This window comes from Argopecten irradians, chromosome 3, assembly GCF_041381155.1.
Source record: "Argopecten irradians isolate NY chromosome 3, Ai_NY, whole genome shotgun sequence".
Lineage (NCBI taxonomy): Eukaryota > Metazoa > Mollusca > Bivalvia > Pectinida > Pectinidae > Argopecten > Argopecten irradians.
Genome location: NC_091136.1, coordinates 63,918,753 through 63,938,148, shown reverse-complemented (window position 1 = coordinate 63,938,148; position 19,396 = coordinate 63,918,753). Strand labels below are relative to the sequence as shown.

Here is a 19,396-nt window from a genome sequence, read left to right as displayed (position 1 = left end):
AAAAATAGACTAAACAAGCACTGGAAAAACCACGCGATGAAATTTTCACCATCAACCTAAAAAAGACAGTATATTATACATAAACCTAGGACATACTATTAAGGATTTTAAGCAATCACTTTAAATATTTTACCATTATTGTAAATATCACTATACATCTTTACAAGCCTTTTGTGGCTTCCCAATGATGTTGGACTGTTGAGAAACTGATGACAAGTACAGTTATGCAGTGTATAATAGAAGTAATAAGAACAAAACACGTGTCAACATTGATTAGACTGATGGGTCAAGGGAAATAAATCTTTCGTCGTTAGAAATCCTTGATTTACCTGGCATATTTCTATTTCTGTTTTAAAAAACCAATAAACAAAAGAATGGATTAACTTCTGTGCTCTCAGATAGGCTTTGCCTAAAATTATCTCATTTTAAATGATTGATTCTTGTCTTGAATGTCTATTATTTCTTATATCTTTATTTGATAATGGTGGATATACCTGCGGTAATTCTGACTCTGAATTCCCTGTCGTCCAGTAGATCGATTGCTTTTGCTCTCATATCCACGACAAAATCGTCTGTTGTGTTTCCACTCAGCAGCAATGCCTTGGATCCCATCAGAGCTCCATGTTTTGTTTCCCATGGTGCAGTACTGTCAGCCAACAAATGGATGAACTTTTGTTCAAGATCACAAAGACCCTCTTCTTCCAATGTGTGAATATGTTTGAGTAAATCTTGATATCCTCGATCACGTTCTATTTTCGCCGAACTGCAAAGTTTTTGTTGTATTTCGTCGGCCATATTGAAGTGTAGTTTCGGAACACTTCAGTGTCTTGTTATGATTGTAGAATAAAACTAGAAAGGCTCCGAGCATAAATTGAAGCCAAGTTGTATCATGTATTTTGATTGGTCGTTCTAATTCCAATAGCCAATGGAAAGATTGATAACATATGACCAAGGTAAAGGTTGTTTGCAGTTTGCAGCGTGTTCAAAGAACGAAGAAAACAACCTTATATCGGCACTGATTTTGCCACTTAAGAAAAGAGTCAGACTCCCCAACCATGGGGGTTCCGGCATTCTTCCGATGGCTGAGCAAGAAATATCCATCAATTATTGTGAATTGTATCGAACAGAAGGTAAGTGCAGTACTAGTCTTGATGATTCATTTGAGATTCTGTCCTTTACATTTTATAATGTTGCTTTGTAAGATGTGAATGGCCATATGACTGTTATCTATTCTATTGTCCTGTAAAAGGAGCGCGTCGATATGGTCTGGGCAGTCAACAGGAATTATGTGTGTATATTCTTCATTGCGATGGCAATCGTATATATTTAGTTACTAAATTAACCATTATCAGACAATGGAGCAAGCTCCCTGAAAACAGAACGAGGTTGTTCACAGCTGTGTTTATAGGTAACCGGCTATTGGGTTACACCTGCACTCAACCATTTGAACAAACAACTGTAACAGGAGACGAGAAAATGTAGTGGCCAGACGGGGATTCGAACCCGGAACTTCCGAACGAATCATAGACGTCTCGGCACTTGGAGACCTCGGCACTTGGTCACCTCGGCACTTTGATATTCGGCACTTGGTAATCTCGGCACTTTTATTTTCGGCATTTGGAATGTTCGGCACTTTTTGAAGAGAATTCGGCACTTAGTTTTTTGAAATATTATAAAGTCTATCGCTGTACGAGAAATATTTACTTTCCTTCCTATAATATTCTCCGAATTATGAAACTGTTTGTGTCAGATGCACAGCAGTGACGACCGATTAAAGTTGTTAAAAAGTTGTTATATTTATATTTCAGTCATGATACAATAATTGTGGAACAAACATATTTCTAATTTATTAGCATTTAAACGTTTTAATATATTATTGATATTTTACTTATATATAATATTTAATGCATTTTGACTATTTTTCGATCGAATTTCACGGTTCGTTTTTCAAGAATTTTCCATAAATTCCGCGGTAATATAAGTGCCCTTTCATATGTGAATAGACGATCAAAATACAGTGTAACAGAACTTTGACGTCAATATCAAGTTCCGCTGGCGATAAAAATACATGTAACATAAATATCTCTTGAATAAGGCCACGGAAAATTATACATTCAATTATTACGGAATCTGCTAATATTATTTCTACGATCACAAGTAATTTGGTTAAAAAACGAACTGGTGACAATCAACTAAAATATGTTAAAATGCATGAAATATAGTAAAATGTTGGGAAATTCGATTTTACAATTAAAAGCAAATGTAAAGAATTGATTTCAACCGTGTTAAAGGCCCAATTTACGTAACTTTTCAGGTTTTGTTTTTGTGTTTTTGGTTTTTTTTTGTTATCACAAACATTTACAAGAAAATTACCACGCTCTCTCTGTATAAAATGTTGACTAAAGCCAGGTAAGTTGTTACTGAGACCAACTGTGAAGTTTTGAAAAAAAAAAACAATTAAACGTCGACGATTGATTGATTTTACAACATCTTTTGACTAAGTTGTATCAGGACACGGTCTGAACAAGAAAACAGTGCAATGAATAAAGTACGTGTCAGATTTTTTCGTACTGAATCTTGCTCTGTTTTCATTCTCGGCTATTTTGTGCTGATAGGTTTGTCTTGGATTAAACTTGAATTTTACCTACAACTTTATAATTTATCGTTTGCTTACTCTTCTGATAATCATGCTTATTACTAGAGTCTGAGATTAAAATTTCTGCTAGAGTATAATTTTCCAGTGCCATATGCCGCATTTAATCGCTGTTCCAACGAGTGTTACATGTATTTTTAGTAATTTGGTCAATTCAACATCGTAATATATTACGGGTAATTCACATGTACAGTTACCTAATAATTCATTTATAATTGAAAATACTGAATATAGCATATTGAAGATATAGACGGTTGTACAACCTTATTTAAATATGATTTTCTTTCCCTGTAACAAATTTTATTGTGAACTAATAATTGGAAATTTTGTAACGAAAAAATATACATCAAATTTAAGTAGATGGTATTTATTTCTGGTTACCGGTATGCCAAAATACAAGGACAGTCCAACGTAAATGGACATGATTGCAAAACATAACTAAAGATTTATTTATAGCAACATATTGCATATCATATGCTTCCTTTTGGTTACAGAAATAAATCTGAGCGTATTTCGTCTGGAGCACAGATTCAGTAACCAATATAAGGAACACGCCTCGTCAATCAGTTGGTAATTATAATTGACTGACACGTGAACATCGAGGCTAGTAGCCAATGATATGGTAGGGGCGGGGCCTCTGTAGTCGCGTGCTTGTCAATTATACCCGGTCACGGCGACCGTCTCGCAAAAGCCATACTTCAGTGAAAGATTTATTACATAAAATTGCACGTGTCCGTGTCAAATACACTGCGCTTTAATCTTGTTGTTGGTATAAGCATGATAATCTTATAGCGATACGATTTTCAATATGCTGCAAATATTCCAGTTATGAATAGTCTACTCTATTTATTTTAAAAACGCTGAAATTAAGAAATTGAAGCATTTTGCATTCTCTTACGGGATCGCGATTTAGACAATATTTTTTTAGTTCCTACACGCTTCAAAAGTCTGTCGACAGCATAATACATTCCATGCATCTTTTACCATTAAACACTGGCAGCTAGTTTATAAAGATTTTATTGCCGTAATTATTGTATGATATGAGAGACAACTGACGATCTTTATATAAACATAAAACGCAGTGAATTATGAACAGAGAACCCTTAACTACATTAATATTGTACCAGTCTACAGTACGTATGTGTTTATGAAACAACGTTGCTTAGGATAAAAAATTAAGAATTATTCAATATTCTTGTACATGTATTTACATATATTTGTGTAACTCAAAATAAACAAGTGCCGCAAATTGTAATCAATCTTATTTTTTTTCAATTTATGTTCGTATTCTGTCAACATGTATAACTACAGAAGCATATACATAAGAAGGGATATTTTATATATCAAGGACTTATAAGTGAAACTTTATATACTGTTGACAAAATGTCAAACCGACAAGTGCCGAGATATCTGACAAAAGTGCCGAGGTGACCTCGGAAAAGTGCCGAAGTGACTCCAAGCCCAAGTGCCGAGGTCTGCAAGTGCCGAGATGTCCTGATACCCTTCCGAACACTAGCCAAATGCTCTACCGCTGAGCTACCTGGTCACAGATGATCGACATCGGTCCAATTCCACTACACAACATTTTCTTTTTTCATAATTCACAAAATCCTGCATTTTGGGTAATTAAATAATTAGTCAACTCAGGGATCACCATAGGTGAACATTTTATGATGGAGGAAAATGCATGATGTTTTTTTTTTTCACTAAAAATATTCATGTGCAAGCTTTTTCAAAAAAGTTATTTAAAATTACACAAATAAAAGTTGAACTTGGAAACTTTATACAGGACTGTAACCCAATTGTGGGGTTGTGATAACATAAACACCAACAATGGATAGCTTCAGAGCCATCTTGATAGGCTACTAGCAGGGCATATGGTATTTACTAGGGCTGTAACGAGTATTCGAGTATTCACGAATTATTAAGAAAGATCGGATACGAATATTCGTTACTCCTGATATTTGTGGATCGCGATCTTTCAAAAGCAAAACATAATACCTTCTTTAATGCTGTCATAGCTCAAAAATGTGAAGGAATGTACACTTAAGTCTGAATATCATCGATGTTTTCACTTTGAAGTAGACCGGAAGTACACAAGAGCTGCGTGAAGTAAAGCTAGCAACATGTTATTTTCGTACCCACGCTTCGATGCAATGTTGTAAATTCTTCATAAAATAATAATGATAAATCATAATTATTGACTTCTAGAGATGTAAAAGATTATTATCGATTTCGTTTTCATTACGGGTCGGAAATATGTAAAAATACGAATATATTATATTAGGCAACTGAGTACTGCAGATGTGAACCACATGTCAAAAACGAAAGGTAGGCTTAATTATGAATCAAAATCATAAATCACCCGATTAAAAATAAAAACTATAGGCCTAGAACCAAAGTAAATTGTAACTTCTCTTATAGATTTTAAATATTTGTTTTTCTTAATTTCAATGTTTTTCTGTATTTGACCAAAATAAAAGTAACAATGAAATGTTTTGATATGGTGATTTATGCCTTACCATAATAATTTATATACAGTGTACCTGTTCACAGATGGGTTGACTTTGATTTATGCCGTAATGGATGTGCAGCAGTATTTTTGAGATGACGTTATTTCAAAATTCAAATGATTTGATTTTTTTTACAGTTACAGTGACTGAATCCTACTGTACTTCACCTGTAACTCTATTGCTTAATGATAAGGAATGTAAAACTGCTAAAATTGGTTTTATTATCAATCAAACATTTATCAATATATAAGACCATTATTGATTTATCAATAAAAACAGTTTGACTTCAATTGAATCTTTTGCTTGTATCTAACTGGTGATTCGTGGTCCGATCTGTGAATCGTCAATCCTGAATCGTGGATCGGATCGGATCGCCACATGTTAGACAATCCACAGCCCTAGTATTTACCTTCTAAATCATTGTTCTTTTAACTGTATATGGGTCATACATTCTAGAATAAAGTAGCAAAATATGGTGTGGTTAATTCAAAATCCTTTAAAACACAAGTTTATCTTACCTTCCTTTAGACATTTCATTTTCCGATGCAAGCAGTGACTCAAAACAGAATGATTTTCTGTGAAATTAGTTTATTTAACCGGGACCTGTGATGTTGCTTCATTACCGTAGTGCTACAAAATCTCTGATTTATTTAATAAGAATGTAGTTGTTCAACGTATTGGTGTTACATTGTAAAAGAGAGGTGGCCAGGCTTTGAACCTGGGACGTCCAAACACTAGCTGTTTTTTACCAACTGAGTCACTATAATTGGGCTACTGTGTCGTATTTAATCAATTTTTGAGTCCATAATTAATACATGTATATATATATATACTGAGTTAATTTATCTCTACGATGACTTTTTATTTTGATTAAAGGCAAAAGAAGTTGATGGCCAGAAGATACCAGTGGATACCAGTCAGCCAAATCCAAACGACTATGAGTTTGATAACTTATACCTTGATATGAATGGGATTATACATCCATGTTGTCACCCAGAAGACAAGTAAGTTTGATCATGTGGTGTGTGATATGTGTCATATTGTTCATTTAGCTCACAATTTGGGATTGTCTTATAGTATCCATTGTTTGCAACTTGAATCTTTTATTTTGTCACTGACTTTGATTTATAATTTGTAGTTCTGTTACAAAGAATTATGGTTGACCTGAATTTGTTGATTGTAGGCCTGCTCCTAAGAATGAAGATGAAATGATGGTTCTTATCTTCGAGTTTATAGACAGAATTTTCTCCATTGTTCGACCACGAAAAGTGTTGTACATGGCTATTGATGGTGTGGTAAGTATATTAGCACATTAACAAGTTTTTCATGACCCAAATTTTATCAGTGTGTTTCTATTTCTTAAAAAGAATGGAACCTTATGTTAGGTATCATTGTTTTTTTATTTCATGAAGGTACCATGAAAATACAACCTCAAGATCAAGCTCATTAAACCCAGATTTAGACACTGCAGTAAATCAATTGCTTAGAAATGATGTTGATGCTGGTAAAACTAACTGGATCATGAATGTATTAGCACAGTGACAATATGCCTTGATTGTATAGGTAATATTGAGAACAAGTATGGTGTATTTCAACATGACTATTATCCATGGTATATAATACTTCCAGGCACCTAGAGCCAACATGACTATTATCCATGGTATTTAACACTTCCAGGCACCTATAGCCAACATGACTATTATCCATGGTATATAATACTTCCAGGCACCTAGAGCCAACATGACTATTATCCATGGTATAAAATACTTCCAGGCACCTAGAGCCAACAAGACTATTATCCATATTTAATACTTCCAGGCACCTAGGCCAACATGACTATTATCCATGGTATATAATACTTCCAGGCACCTAGAGCCAACATGACTATTATCCATGGTATAATACTAACTACATTCCATGGTATTAACACTTCCAGAGCACCTAAGCCAACATGACTATTATCCATGGTATATAACACTTCCAGGCACCTAGAGCCAACATGACTAGAGGCACCTAGAGCCAACATGACTATTATCCATGGGCATATAATACTTCCATGGTATTAACAGAGCCAACATGCAGGCACCTAGAGCCAACATGACTATTATCCATCATGAGCAACATATATTATATGGTATTAATACTCCACCCAGGCACCTAGAGCCAACATGACTATTATATATTACTTCCAGGCACCTAGAGCCAACATATTATTATATGGTATAATAATACTTCCAGGCACCTAGAGCCAACATGACTATTATCCATGGTATATAATACTTCCAGGCACCTAGAGCCAACATGACTATTATCCATGGTATATAACACTTCCAGGCACCTAGAGCCAACATGACTATTATCCATGGTATATAACACTTCCAGGCACCTAGAGCCAACATATATTATCCATGGTATATACTTCCAGGCACCTAGAGCCAACATGACTTATCCATGGTATCCATGCACCTATGACTATTATCCAACATAATACTTCCAGGCACCTAGAGCCAACATGACTATTATCCATGGTATATAATACTTCCAGGCACCTAGAGCCAACATGACTATTATCCATGGTATATAATACTTCCAGGCACCTAGAGCCAACATGACTATTATCCATGGTATATAATACTTCCAGGCACCTAGAGCCAACATGACTATTATCCATGGTATATAATACTTCCAGGCACCTAGAGCCAACATGACTATTATCCATGGTATATAATACTTCCAGGCACCTAGAGCCAACATGACTATTATCCATGGTATTAACACTTCCAGGCACCTAGAGCCAACATGACTATTATCCATGGTATATAATACTTCCAGGCACCTAGAGCCAACATGACTATTACTTCCATGGTATATAACACTTCCAGGCACCTAGAGCCAACATGACTATTATCCATGGTATATAATACTTCCCAGGCACCTAGAGCCAACATGACTATTATCCATGGTATATAATACTTCCAGACCATTATCCATGGTATAAAATGACTATCCAGGCACTTCCAGGCACCTAGAGCCAACATGACTATTATCCATGGTATATAATACTTCCAGGCACCTAGAGCCAACATGACTATTATCCATGGTATATAATACTTCCAGGCACCTAGAGCCAACATGACTATTATCCATGGTATATAATACATTCCAGGCACCTAGAGCCAACATGACTATTATCCATGGTATATAATACTTCCAGGCACCTAGAGCCAACATGACTATTATCCATGGTATATAATACTTCCAGGCACCTAGAGCCAACATGACTATTATCCATGGTATATAATACTTCCAGGCACCTAGAGCCAACATGACTATTATCCATGGTATATAATACTTCCAGGCACCTAGAGCCAACATGACTATTATCCATGGTATATAATACTTCCAGGCACCTAGAGCCAACATGACTATTATCCATGGTATTAAACTTCCAGGCACCTAGAGCCAACATGACTATTATCCATGGTATATAATACTTCCAGGCACCTAGAGCCAACATGACTATTATCCATGTATATAAACTTCCAGGCACCTAGAGCCACAGACTGGTATATAATACTTCCAGGCACCTAGAGCCAACATGACTATTATCCATGGTATATAATACTTCCAGGCACCTAGAGCCAACATGACTATTATCCATGGTATATAATACCTCCAGGCACCTAGAGCCAACATGACTATTATCCATGGTATATAATACTTCCAGGCACCTATAGCCAACATGACTATTATCCATGGTATATACATACTTCCAGGCACCTAGAGCCAACATGACTATTATCCATGGTATATAATACTTCCAGGCACCTAGAGCCAACATGACTATTATCCATGGTATATAACACTTCCAGGCACCTATAGCCAACATGACTATTATCCATGGTATATAATACTTCCAGGCACCTAGAGCCAACATGACTATTATCCATGGTATATAATACTTCCAGGCACCTAGAGCCAACAAGACTATTATCCATGGTATATAATACCTTCCAGGCACCTAGAGCCAACATGACTATTATCCATGGTATATAATACTTCCAGGCACCTAGAGCCACAAGAGCCAACATGACTATTATCCATGGTATATAATACTTCCAGGCACCTAGAGCCAACATGACTATTATCCATGGTATATAATACTTCCAGGCACCTAGAGCCAACATGACTATTATCCATGGTATATAATACTTCCAGGCACCTAGAGCCAAAATGAACCAACAAAGATCCAGAAGATTTCGGGCCTCGAAGGAGTCAGTGTAAGTACAAACAGCTTATTAGCAGTTCCTTTTTGTTCCATTTTAAATTGTTAAAGAGAAAAAAAGATTACTAATTAATCTGAAATTCATTCACCTGTTATCAGCTGATTCACTATACTGACACCTACTGATGTTACGTTGGTTTCAGCGAGAAGAAGGAGGAGATGGCTGAATTACGAGCACAGCTGGAAGCTAAAGGCTGCAGTTTACCTCCTCCTAAACCACCAGGGGAACATTTTGACAGTAACTGTATCACACCAGTATGTATCAAACACTTTACAGTGTAACCATTCTCCCTAATAGCTCTTATAAAGGAAGATATATTAACTCTGAAGTAAATTGATACCTGTATAAAAAGTTTGATGTTCTTCAGTAGAAGTCTGGAGAGACAGTATTTTCTTTATGATGCAAAGGACGTGGGTACAACACCATTTCTGTTTGAAACATTAGGGCACACCATTCATGTTCAAACTGGCAGAGTGTCTCATCTACTACATCTATGACAGACTGAATACAGATCCAGGATGGCAGAATATCAAGGTCATCTTGTCTGATGCTAACAGCCCTGGGGAGGGAGAGCACAAAATCATGGACTACATCAGGAAACAGAGAGGTAGGCTGGATGCTTTTAAAGTTACTAGCATAAAGAAAAAATAATGAAAAGTTATAAGATACTGTAAAATCTGTCTACACAGGGCAATTTTGTAATTGACCATTATTAAGCGGGTGGTCTTTATGCAGAGGTGGTTGCTGAGGCAGGATTTTTGCCAGGCCTTTATAGGGTCCGGTAAACGGACCCATTCCCAATTGAAAAATAGCACTGTATTTTCCCAAATTCAGTCACTATTTTCCCAATCATAGCATTAAGTTAAAACCGCAAATGATGTCTCAATATACCTCCGGTAACGGTTATTAATATCTAATTTCCTGTACAAGCCCATTTCACATGGGAAACATCATTTCTTAATAGTTTATGTTCGCGGAAGCGTCCCGATTTCAGTGGCGAAGTCCCACAACTTTTTGGACTTTGCAATCAAACGCACCCGAAAAATGGCGGCCATGACAGGTGAGTCGGCTGGCCGAGAGGGCAGGTAAACTAACTGGGGTACGGACGCAAAACATCAACCAGACATAAAAATAGGATTATAAATGGCAATCACCAATTAATCAACACCTCTGGCACAATATCTTGGGTCCTGTCAGTTGGTATTTTTGGCACGTGGCCCACTTTCAGTGTGGTAAGTGACAGTAGGAATGAGCCAGAGGTTTCGTCTGCTATGCAATTTGTTAAGTATCAGTTGCAAATAAAATTTTGTTTGAATCCATATATTGTGGTTTGTGTATACATGTAGTATATTTCGTTTTCAAATGTCTTTGACAATTTACATAGGCCTCATGTACTTGCATTTTGCCATAATCTCTGCATTGATCAGTTACATTTGTACGTTCCAAGTGTTTTATTTTGAACGCTTGGGACATCGTCGACAGAGCATAAACAATACTCATCATTTGAACTATAATTTGTGTTTTATCGTGTATGGATATGTCTAATTATCACAAAAAAAATATAGAAAATAATTTATTTTGCTTTTGGTGCATGCACTATCAGTACTTCATTCGATATGACATAGTGCCAAAGATATTTTTTGGAATGCAATTAATTATTTTCATATTTTTATCTTAAAATAAAAGAAGAAGCTCAAACTTTTTAATGGCGGTAATGGTGTACAGAAAGCAACTTTTGTAACTGTACAAAAAATACTAGTTCATCTGCTCTTTTTTTTGATAGAGAAAAAATACTGTTTGTCAGCGGTGGAATATCTTTAACATGCAATATAAATTACATACAGCATCAAAAATAATTAAAATGATAAATTCATCATTTTTTTATTACTGAACACTGACTCAATAGTTAATGAATATTTTGAGTCAGACTTAAATTAAAATGATGATGATAATTTCCCAATTTTTTAAAAACACCAATAATATTTTCCCAATTTTTGCTCAGGGTCCTTTTCCCAAAATAGCTGGCAGTGAGGCTGGTTTGATTTTAGTTGCGTTAGTCAAGGTGTTTCAGTTAATTTTGTTAACTAGCACAAATTTGTAGCGCATGTTTCTTGATCACTAATACTAGATACTGGAATAAAGATATATCTTTGTTTGTTTTGCAGCCCAGCCTGACCATGACCCAAACACAAAGCACTGCTTGTGTGGTGCTGATGGTACGCAACTTTTCACTTAATTACACAAACTAGGTTTACCTCACATTTTGAAATGATATCAAAATGTCATTTAGGAAATAACTTTCTTTAGAGGGACTGTGATGCAGAATGGTATGTGTTGGCTGTTGTCATTTTCACAAAGAAATACCAAATTTTGTAATATATGAATCAATTGATTGGGAAGACATCAGTTGAAATAATTAGTACATTAACTGTGACACTGATTACATTGAATTATACACAGTTTACAAATGTGTTGGTGTAGTTATAATCAGATCTTATTTCTACAACTCCCTGCTTTACTTGTACAAGGATATTATCAATTAAAGGGAAAAAGTATCAGATATGAAATTATTTCATTTATCATGGCATATTTATGCGAATTTCTTCTTTATTATGATTATAAATATGTTATTTCTGTTTCAGCTGATTTAATTATGTTAGGTAAGTAATAAAAAATCATAACTTGCTTTGGTAATAAAAGAATAATTTCATCAATATCATATCTAAATACATTAGCTTCCTGATAAATGCATTAGCAGGTGTATTTAGAGAAAAACATAATTATATTGAAATAATTGAAATAACAAGCTACTAGCATTACCAAAAAGAATGTTGAAAAAATTGAAATAATTATGTAGTTGTATGTGTCAGTTGTAGATGTTGCTGTGTAAAAAGTGAAATACTTCACAACTGATAATTTATTTTAGAGTGGTTCAATAGTCAGCTTGTGTCTCAAAGTACATAAAATGTGATATAAAATACAGTGGACCCGCGATAATCCGGACGCCGATAGTCCGGAAAACTCACAATCCGGACAGAAATGTCAGGGAACGGATTTCCGTAACGTTATTTATACTCACTAATCTGGAAATTCGTATTCCGAATCCGGAACTCCATTTTGGGAACGGAATGTAATTTTAGTTAATAAATTCCCGAAAGCAAAGACTTGTGGAAATGGTCATTAAAAACATATATTATACAAAATAACAGTTATACTAGTTCATGAAATGTTCACAACTATTTGTTATCATAGTTTTTTTTGCCAAGAATGTAGATGATATTGCTCATTGGTTAGGCAATTTGCCGTACGACAGATCAAGAGTGGGATACGTTGCTATATATATGGGACAAGGAAGTAATTCCAACCGTGTGGACAAAACAAAATTGTCAAATTTTCGAGGCGATCTGCCCCTTTATCAAGACATACAAAACGAACATGATTACATAATAGGATATATGCATACATAATACACAATTAACGATGGCTTTAGGTTTCGTATTTTGAAAAAGAAATACGTTTATTTATTAATCTTAACGAAATTATATAAAAAATATCTAAAAAACATAACAAACGAAGTATTAGTTATAATACACGATATTACATAAAAGCCTATCATCGATTACAAGGTCAAGGGGAGTAACTCGTACATGACAATTTAATTGACTAAGAACACGGAATTTGACAGTCCGAAAACTCGTAATCCGGACGGTTTAGGCTGGGAACGAAGGTGTCCGGATTATCGAGGGTCCACTGTACATATAACACAGTAAAATATCCTGCCTTAATGGACACTATTTAAACACATTGTCGGTGTTTCCCTGCTTTGTTTTCTACCAGGTCTAGCTACACATGAACCTTACTTCACCATCATTAGAGAGGAGTTCAAACCAAATCAGCCCAGACCGTGTGAGCTCTGTGGTCAGATTGGTGAGTAGTTCATATTGGTATGCTTTGTTAGCTCACCGAACAGTAAACATTTCTCTGAGTTCATGTTAGTTCTCTTTGTTGGCTCACCAAAAAGTAAACATTTCAATGTGTTCATATTAGAACTCTTTGATAGCTCACTAAACAGTAAACATTTCACTGTGTTCATATTAGAACTCTTTGATAGCTCATTGAACGGTAAACATTTCTCTGAGTTCATATTAGAACTCTTTGATAGCTCACTGAACAGGAAACATTTCTCTGTGTTCATGTTAGTTCTCTTTGTTGGCTCACCAAAAAGTAAACATTTCACTGTGTTCATATTAGAACTCTTTGATAGCTCACTAAACAGTAAACATTTCTCTGAGTTCATATTAGAACTCTTTCTTAGCTCACCGAACAGTAAACATTTCTCTGAGTTCATATTAGAACTCTTTCTTAGCTCACCGAACAGTAAACATTTCTCTGAGTTCATATTAGAACTCTTTCTTAGCTCACTAAACAGTAAACATTTCTCTGAGTTCATGTTAGTACTCTTTGTTAGCTCACCGAACAGTAAACATTTCTCTTAGTTCATATTAGTTCTCTTTGTTGAATCACCAAAAAGTAAACATTTCACTGTGTTCATATTAGAACTCTTTGATAGCTCACTGACCAGTGAACATTTCTCTGAGTTCATATTATAACTCTTTGATAGCTCACTGACCAGTAAGCATTTCTCTGAGTTCATATCAGAAATCTTTGATAGCTCACTGACCAGTAAACATTTCTCTGAGTTCATATCAGAAATCTTTGATAGCTCACTGACCAGTTAACATTTCTCTGAGTTCATATTTGAACTCTTTGATAGCTCACTGAACAGTAAACAATCTCTGTGTTCATTCTAGAACTCTTTGATAGCTCACTGAACAGTAAACATTTCTCTGTGTTCATATTAGAACTCTTTGATAGCTCACTGACCTGTAAACATTTCTCTGAGCTCATGTTAGTACTCTTTGTTAGCTCACCGAAAAGTAAACATTTCTACAAGTTCATATTAGAACTCTATGATAGCTCTCTGAACAGTAAACATTTTTCTGTGTACATATTAGTATTCTTTGTTAGCTCACTGAATAGTAAACATTTCTCTGTGTGCATATTAGAACTCTTTGTTAGCTCACCGAACAGTAAACATTTCTCTGTGTGGATATTAGAACTCTTTGATAGCTCACTGAACAGTAAACATTTCTCTGTGTACATATTAGAACTCTTTGTTAGCTCACCGAACAGTAAACATTTCTCTGTGTGCATATTAGAACTCTTTGTTAGCTCACCGAACAGTAAACATTTCTCTGTGTGCATATTAGAACTCTTTGTTAGCTCACGGAACAGTAAACATTTCTCTGTGTGCATATTAGAACTTTTTGATAGCTCACTGAACAGTAAGCAGTAAACATTTCTCTGTGTACATATTAGTACTCTTTGTTAGCTCACTGAACAGTAAACATTTCTCTGTGTTCATACTAGAACTCTTTGATAGCTCACTGAACAGTAAACATTTCTCTGAGTTCATGTTAGTACTCTTTGTTAGCTCACTGAACAGTAAACATTTCTCTGAGTTCATATTAGAACTCTTTGATAGCTCACTGAACAGTAAACCTTTCTCTGAGTTCATGTTAGTACTCTTTGATAGCTCACTGAACAGTAAACATTTCTATGAGTTCATGCTAGTACTCTTTGATAGCTCACTGAACAGGAAACATTTCTCTGAGTTCATGTTAGTACTCTTTGATAGCTCACTGAACAGTAAACATTTCTCTGAGTTCATGTTAAAACTCTTTATTAGCTCACCGAACAGTAAACATTTCTCTGAGTTCATGTTAATTCTCTTTGATAGCTCACTGAACAGTGAACATTTCTCTGAGTTCATGTTAGTACTCTTTGATAGCTCACTTAACAGTAAACATTTCTCTGAGTTCATATTTGAACTCTTTATTAGCTCACCGAACAGTAAAAAAATTTCTAAGTTCATATTAGAACTCTTTGTTAGCTCACCGAACAGTAAACATTTCTCTGAGTTCATATTAGAACTCTTTGATAGCTCACTGAACGGTAAACATTTCCTTGTGTTCATATTAGAACTCTATGATAGCTCACTGAACAATAAACATTTCTCTGTGTTCATTTTTGAACTCTTTGATAGCTCACTGAACAGTAAACATTTCTCTGTGTTCATTCTAGAACTCTTTGATAGCTCACCGAACAGTAAACATTTCTCTGAGTTCATATTAGAACTCTTTGATAGCTCACTGAACGGTTAACATTTCCTTGTGTTCATATTAGAACTCTATGATAGCTCACTGAACAATAAACATTTCTCTGTGTTCATATTTGAACTCTTTGATAGCTCACTGAACAGTAAACATTTCTCTGTGTTCATTCTAGAACTCTTTGATAGCTCACTGAACGGTAAACATTTCATTGTGTTCATATTAGAACTCTTTGATAGCTCACCGAACAGTAAACATTTCTCTGAGCTCATGTAAGTACTCTTTGTTAGCTCACCGAAAAGTAAACATTTCTCCAAGTTCATATTAGAACTCTATGATAGCTCTCTGAACAGTAAACATTTCTCTGTGTACATATTAGTACTCTTTGTTAGCTCACCGAACAGTAAACATTTCTCTGTGTTCATACTAGAACTCTTTGTTAGCTCACCGAACAGTAAACATTTCTCTGTGTACATATTAGAACTCTTTGTTAGCTCACCGAACAGTAAACATTTCTCTGTGTGCATATTAGAACTCTTTGATAGCTCACTGAACAGTAAGCAGTAAACATTTTTCTGTGTACATATGAGTACTCTTTGTTAGCTCACTGAACAGTAAACATTTCTCTGTGTTCATATTAGAACTCTTTGATAGCTCACTGACCTGTAAACATTTCTCTGAGCTCATGTTAGTACTCTTTGTTAGCTCACCGAAAAGTAAACATTTCTCCAAGTTCATATTAGAACTCTATGATAGCTCTCTGAACAGTAAACATTTTTCTGTGTACATATTAGTATTCTTTCTTAGCTCACTGAACAGTAAACATTTCTCTGAGTTCATGTTAGTACTCTTTGATAGCTCACTGAACAGGAAACATTTCTCTGTGTTCATGTTAGTTCTCTTTGTTGGCTCACCAAAAAGTAAACATTTCACTGTGATCATATTAGAACTCTTTGATAGCTCACTGAACAGGAAACATTTCTCTGTGTTCATGTTAGTTCTCTTTGTTGGCTCACCAAAAAGTAAACATTTCACTGTGTTCATATTAGAACTCTTTGATAGCTCACTAAACAGTAAACATTTCTCTGAGTTCATATTAGAACTCTTTCTTAGCTCACCGAACAGTAAACATTTCTCTGAGTTCATGTTAGTACTCTTTGTTAGCTCACTGAACAGGAAACATTTCTCTGTGTTCATATTAGTTCTCTTTGTTGGCTCACCAAAAAGTAAACATTTCACTGTGTTCATATTAGAACTCTTTGTTGGCTCACCAAAAAGTAAACATTTCACTGTGTTCATATTAGAACTCTTTGATAGCTCACTGACCAATGAACATTTCTCTGAGTTCATATTATAACTCTTTGATAGCTCACTGACCAGTAAACATTTCTCTGAGTTCATATCAGAAATCTTTGATAGCTCACTGACCAGTAAACATTTCTCTGAGTTCATATTTGAACTCTTTGATAGCTCACTGAACAGTAAACATTTCTCTGTGTTCATTCTAGAACTCTTTGATAGCTCACTTAACGGTAAACATTTCTCTGTGTTCATATTAGAACTCTTTGATAGCTCACTGACCTGTAAACATTTCTCTGAGCTCATGTTAGTACTCTTTGTTAGCTCACTGAACAGTAAACATTTCTCCGAGTTCATGTTAGTACTCTTTGTTAGCTCACCGAAAAGTAAACATTTCTCCAAGTTCATATTAGAACTCTATGATTGCTCTCTGAACAGTAAACATTTTTCTGTGTACATATTAGTATTCTTTGTTAGCTCACTGAACAGTAAACATTTCTCTGTGTGCATATTAGAACTCTTTGTTAGCTCACCGAACAGTAAATATTTCTCTGTGTGAATATTAGAACTCTTTGATAGCTCACTGAACATTTCTCTGTGTGCATATTAGAACTCTTTGTTAGCTCACCGAACAGTAAACATTTCTCTGTGTGCATATTAGAACTCTTTGTTAGCTCACCGAACAGTAAACATTTCTCTGTGTGCATATTAGAACTCTTTGTTAGCTCACCGAACAGTAAACATTTCTCTGTGTGCATATTAGACTTCTTTGTTAGCTCACCAAACAGTAAACATTTCTCTGTGTACATATTAGTACTCTTTGTTAGCTCACCGAACAGTAAACATTTCTCTGTGTGCATATTAGAACTCTTTGATAGCTCACTGAACAGTAAGCAGTAAACATTTCTCTGTGTACATATTAGTACTCTTTGTTAGCTCACTGAACAGTAAACATTTCTCTGTGTTCATACTAGAACTCTTTGATAGCTCACTGAACAGTAAACATTTCTCTCAGTTTATGTTAGTACTCTTTGTTAGCTCACCGAACAGTAAACATTTCTCTGAGTTCATATTAGAACTCTTTGATAGCTCACTGAACAGTAAACATTTCTCTGAGTTCATGTTAGTACTCTTTGATAGCTCACTGAACAGTAAACATTTCTCTGAGTTCATATTTGAACTCTTTATTAGCTCACCGAACAGTAAAAAAAATTCTAAGTTCATATTAGAACTCTTTGTTAGCTCACCGAACAGTAAACATTTCTCTGAGTTCATATTAGAACTCTTTGATAGCTCACTGAACGGTAAACATTTCCTTGTGTTCATATTAGAACTCTATGATAGCTCACTGAACAATAAACATTTCTCTGTGTTCATATTAGAACTCTTTGATAGCTCACTGAACAGGAAACATTTCTCTGTGTCCATACTAGAACTCTTTGATAGCTCACTGAACAGTAAACATTTCTCTGTCTTCATATTAGAACTCTTTGATAGCTCACTGAACGGTAAACATTTCCTTGTGTTCATATTAGAACTCTATGATAGCTCACTGAACAATAAACATTTCTCTGTGTTCATATTAGAACTCTTTGATAGCTCACTGAACAGGAAACATTTCTCTGTGTTCATACTAGAACTCTTTGATAGCTCACCGAACAGTAAACATTTCTCTGTGTTCATATTAGAACTCTTTGTTTGCTCACCGAACAGTAAACATTTCTCTCTGAGTTCATATTAGAAATCTTTGATAGCTCACTGAACAGTAAACATTTCTCTGTGTTCATATTAGAAATCTTTGATAGCTCACTGAACAGGAAGCATTTCTCTGTGTTCATACTAGAACTCTTTGATAGCTCACCGAACAGTAAAAATTTCTCTGTGTTCATATTAGAACTCTTTGATAGCTCACTGAACAGTAAACATTTCTCTGTATTCATATTAGAACTCTTTGATAGCTCACTGAACAGTAAACATTTCACTGAGTTCATATTAGAAATCTTTGATAGCTTACTGAACAGTAAACATTTCCCTGAGTTCATGTTGGTACTCTTTATTAGCTCACTGAACAGTAAACATTTCTCTGAGTTCATGTTAGTACTCTTTGTTAGCTCACCGAACAGTAAACATTTCTCTGTGTTCATAATAGAACTTTTTGATAGCTCACTGAACAGTAAACATTTCTCTGGGAACATTTACTATGGAACTACTTAACATGGTAAAAATGGCTAGTTATGTGATTAATTTAATAAGTTGTTTGAGCTATAATCTGTGCATGTTGTGACAGTGATTTCTGTATGTATTTGTTTTAAAATCAAAGTCTATGTTAATTTTTTATAATCATAACATCGTTTGTTCGAAGGTCATGAAATGAAGGAATGTGCAGGTTTACCAAAGGAAAAGACAGAAAAAGTAAGTTGCAGTGAAAAATTTATCAAAGAGTTTCTACTTACCATATTGATGATCTAGTCT

The 19,396-nt window shown here is 35.0% G+C and overlaps 1 protein-coding gene across 1 annotated transcript; it reads left to right on the top strand.

The window, feature by feature from the left end:
* The first annotated feature begins 943 nt into the window (after positions 1-943).
* LOC138319785 (5'-3' exoribonuclease 2-like) lies at positions 944-19,393 on the top strand. The gene is made up of 10 exons (XM_069262920.1): positions 944-1,130; positions 6,043-6,170; positions 6,350-6,461; positions 9,385-9,446; positions 9,595-9,706; positions 9,897-10,059; positions 11,618-11,668; positions 12,095-12,112; positions 13,290-13,379; positions 19,287-19,393. Exons 1-10 carry the CDS (start codon positions 1,056-1,058, stop codon positions 19,391-19,393), a joined length of 918 nt encoding a protein of 305 aa, XP_069119021.1. The 5' UTR covers positions 944-1,055.
* Positions 19,394-19,396: the final 3 nt, after the last annotated feature.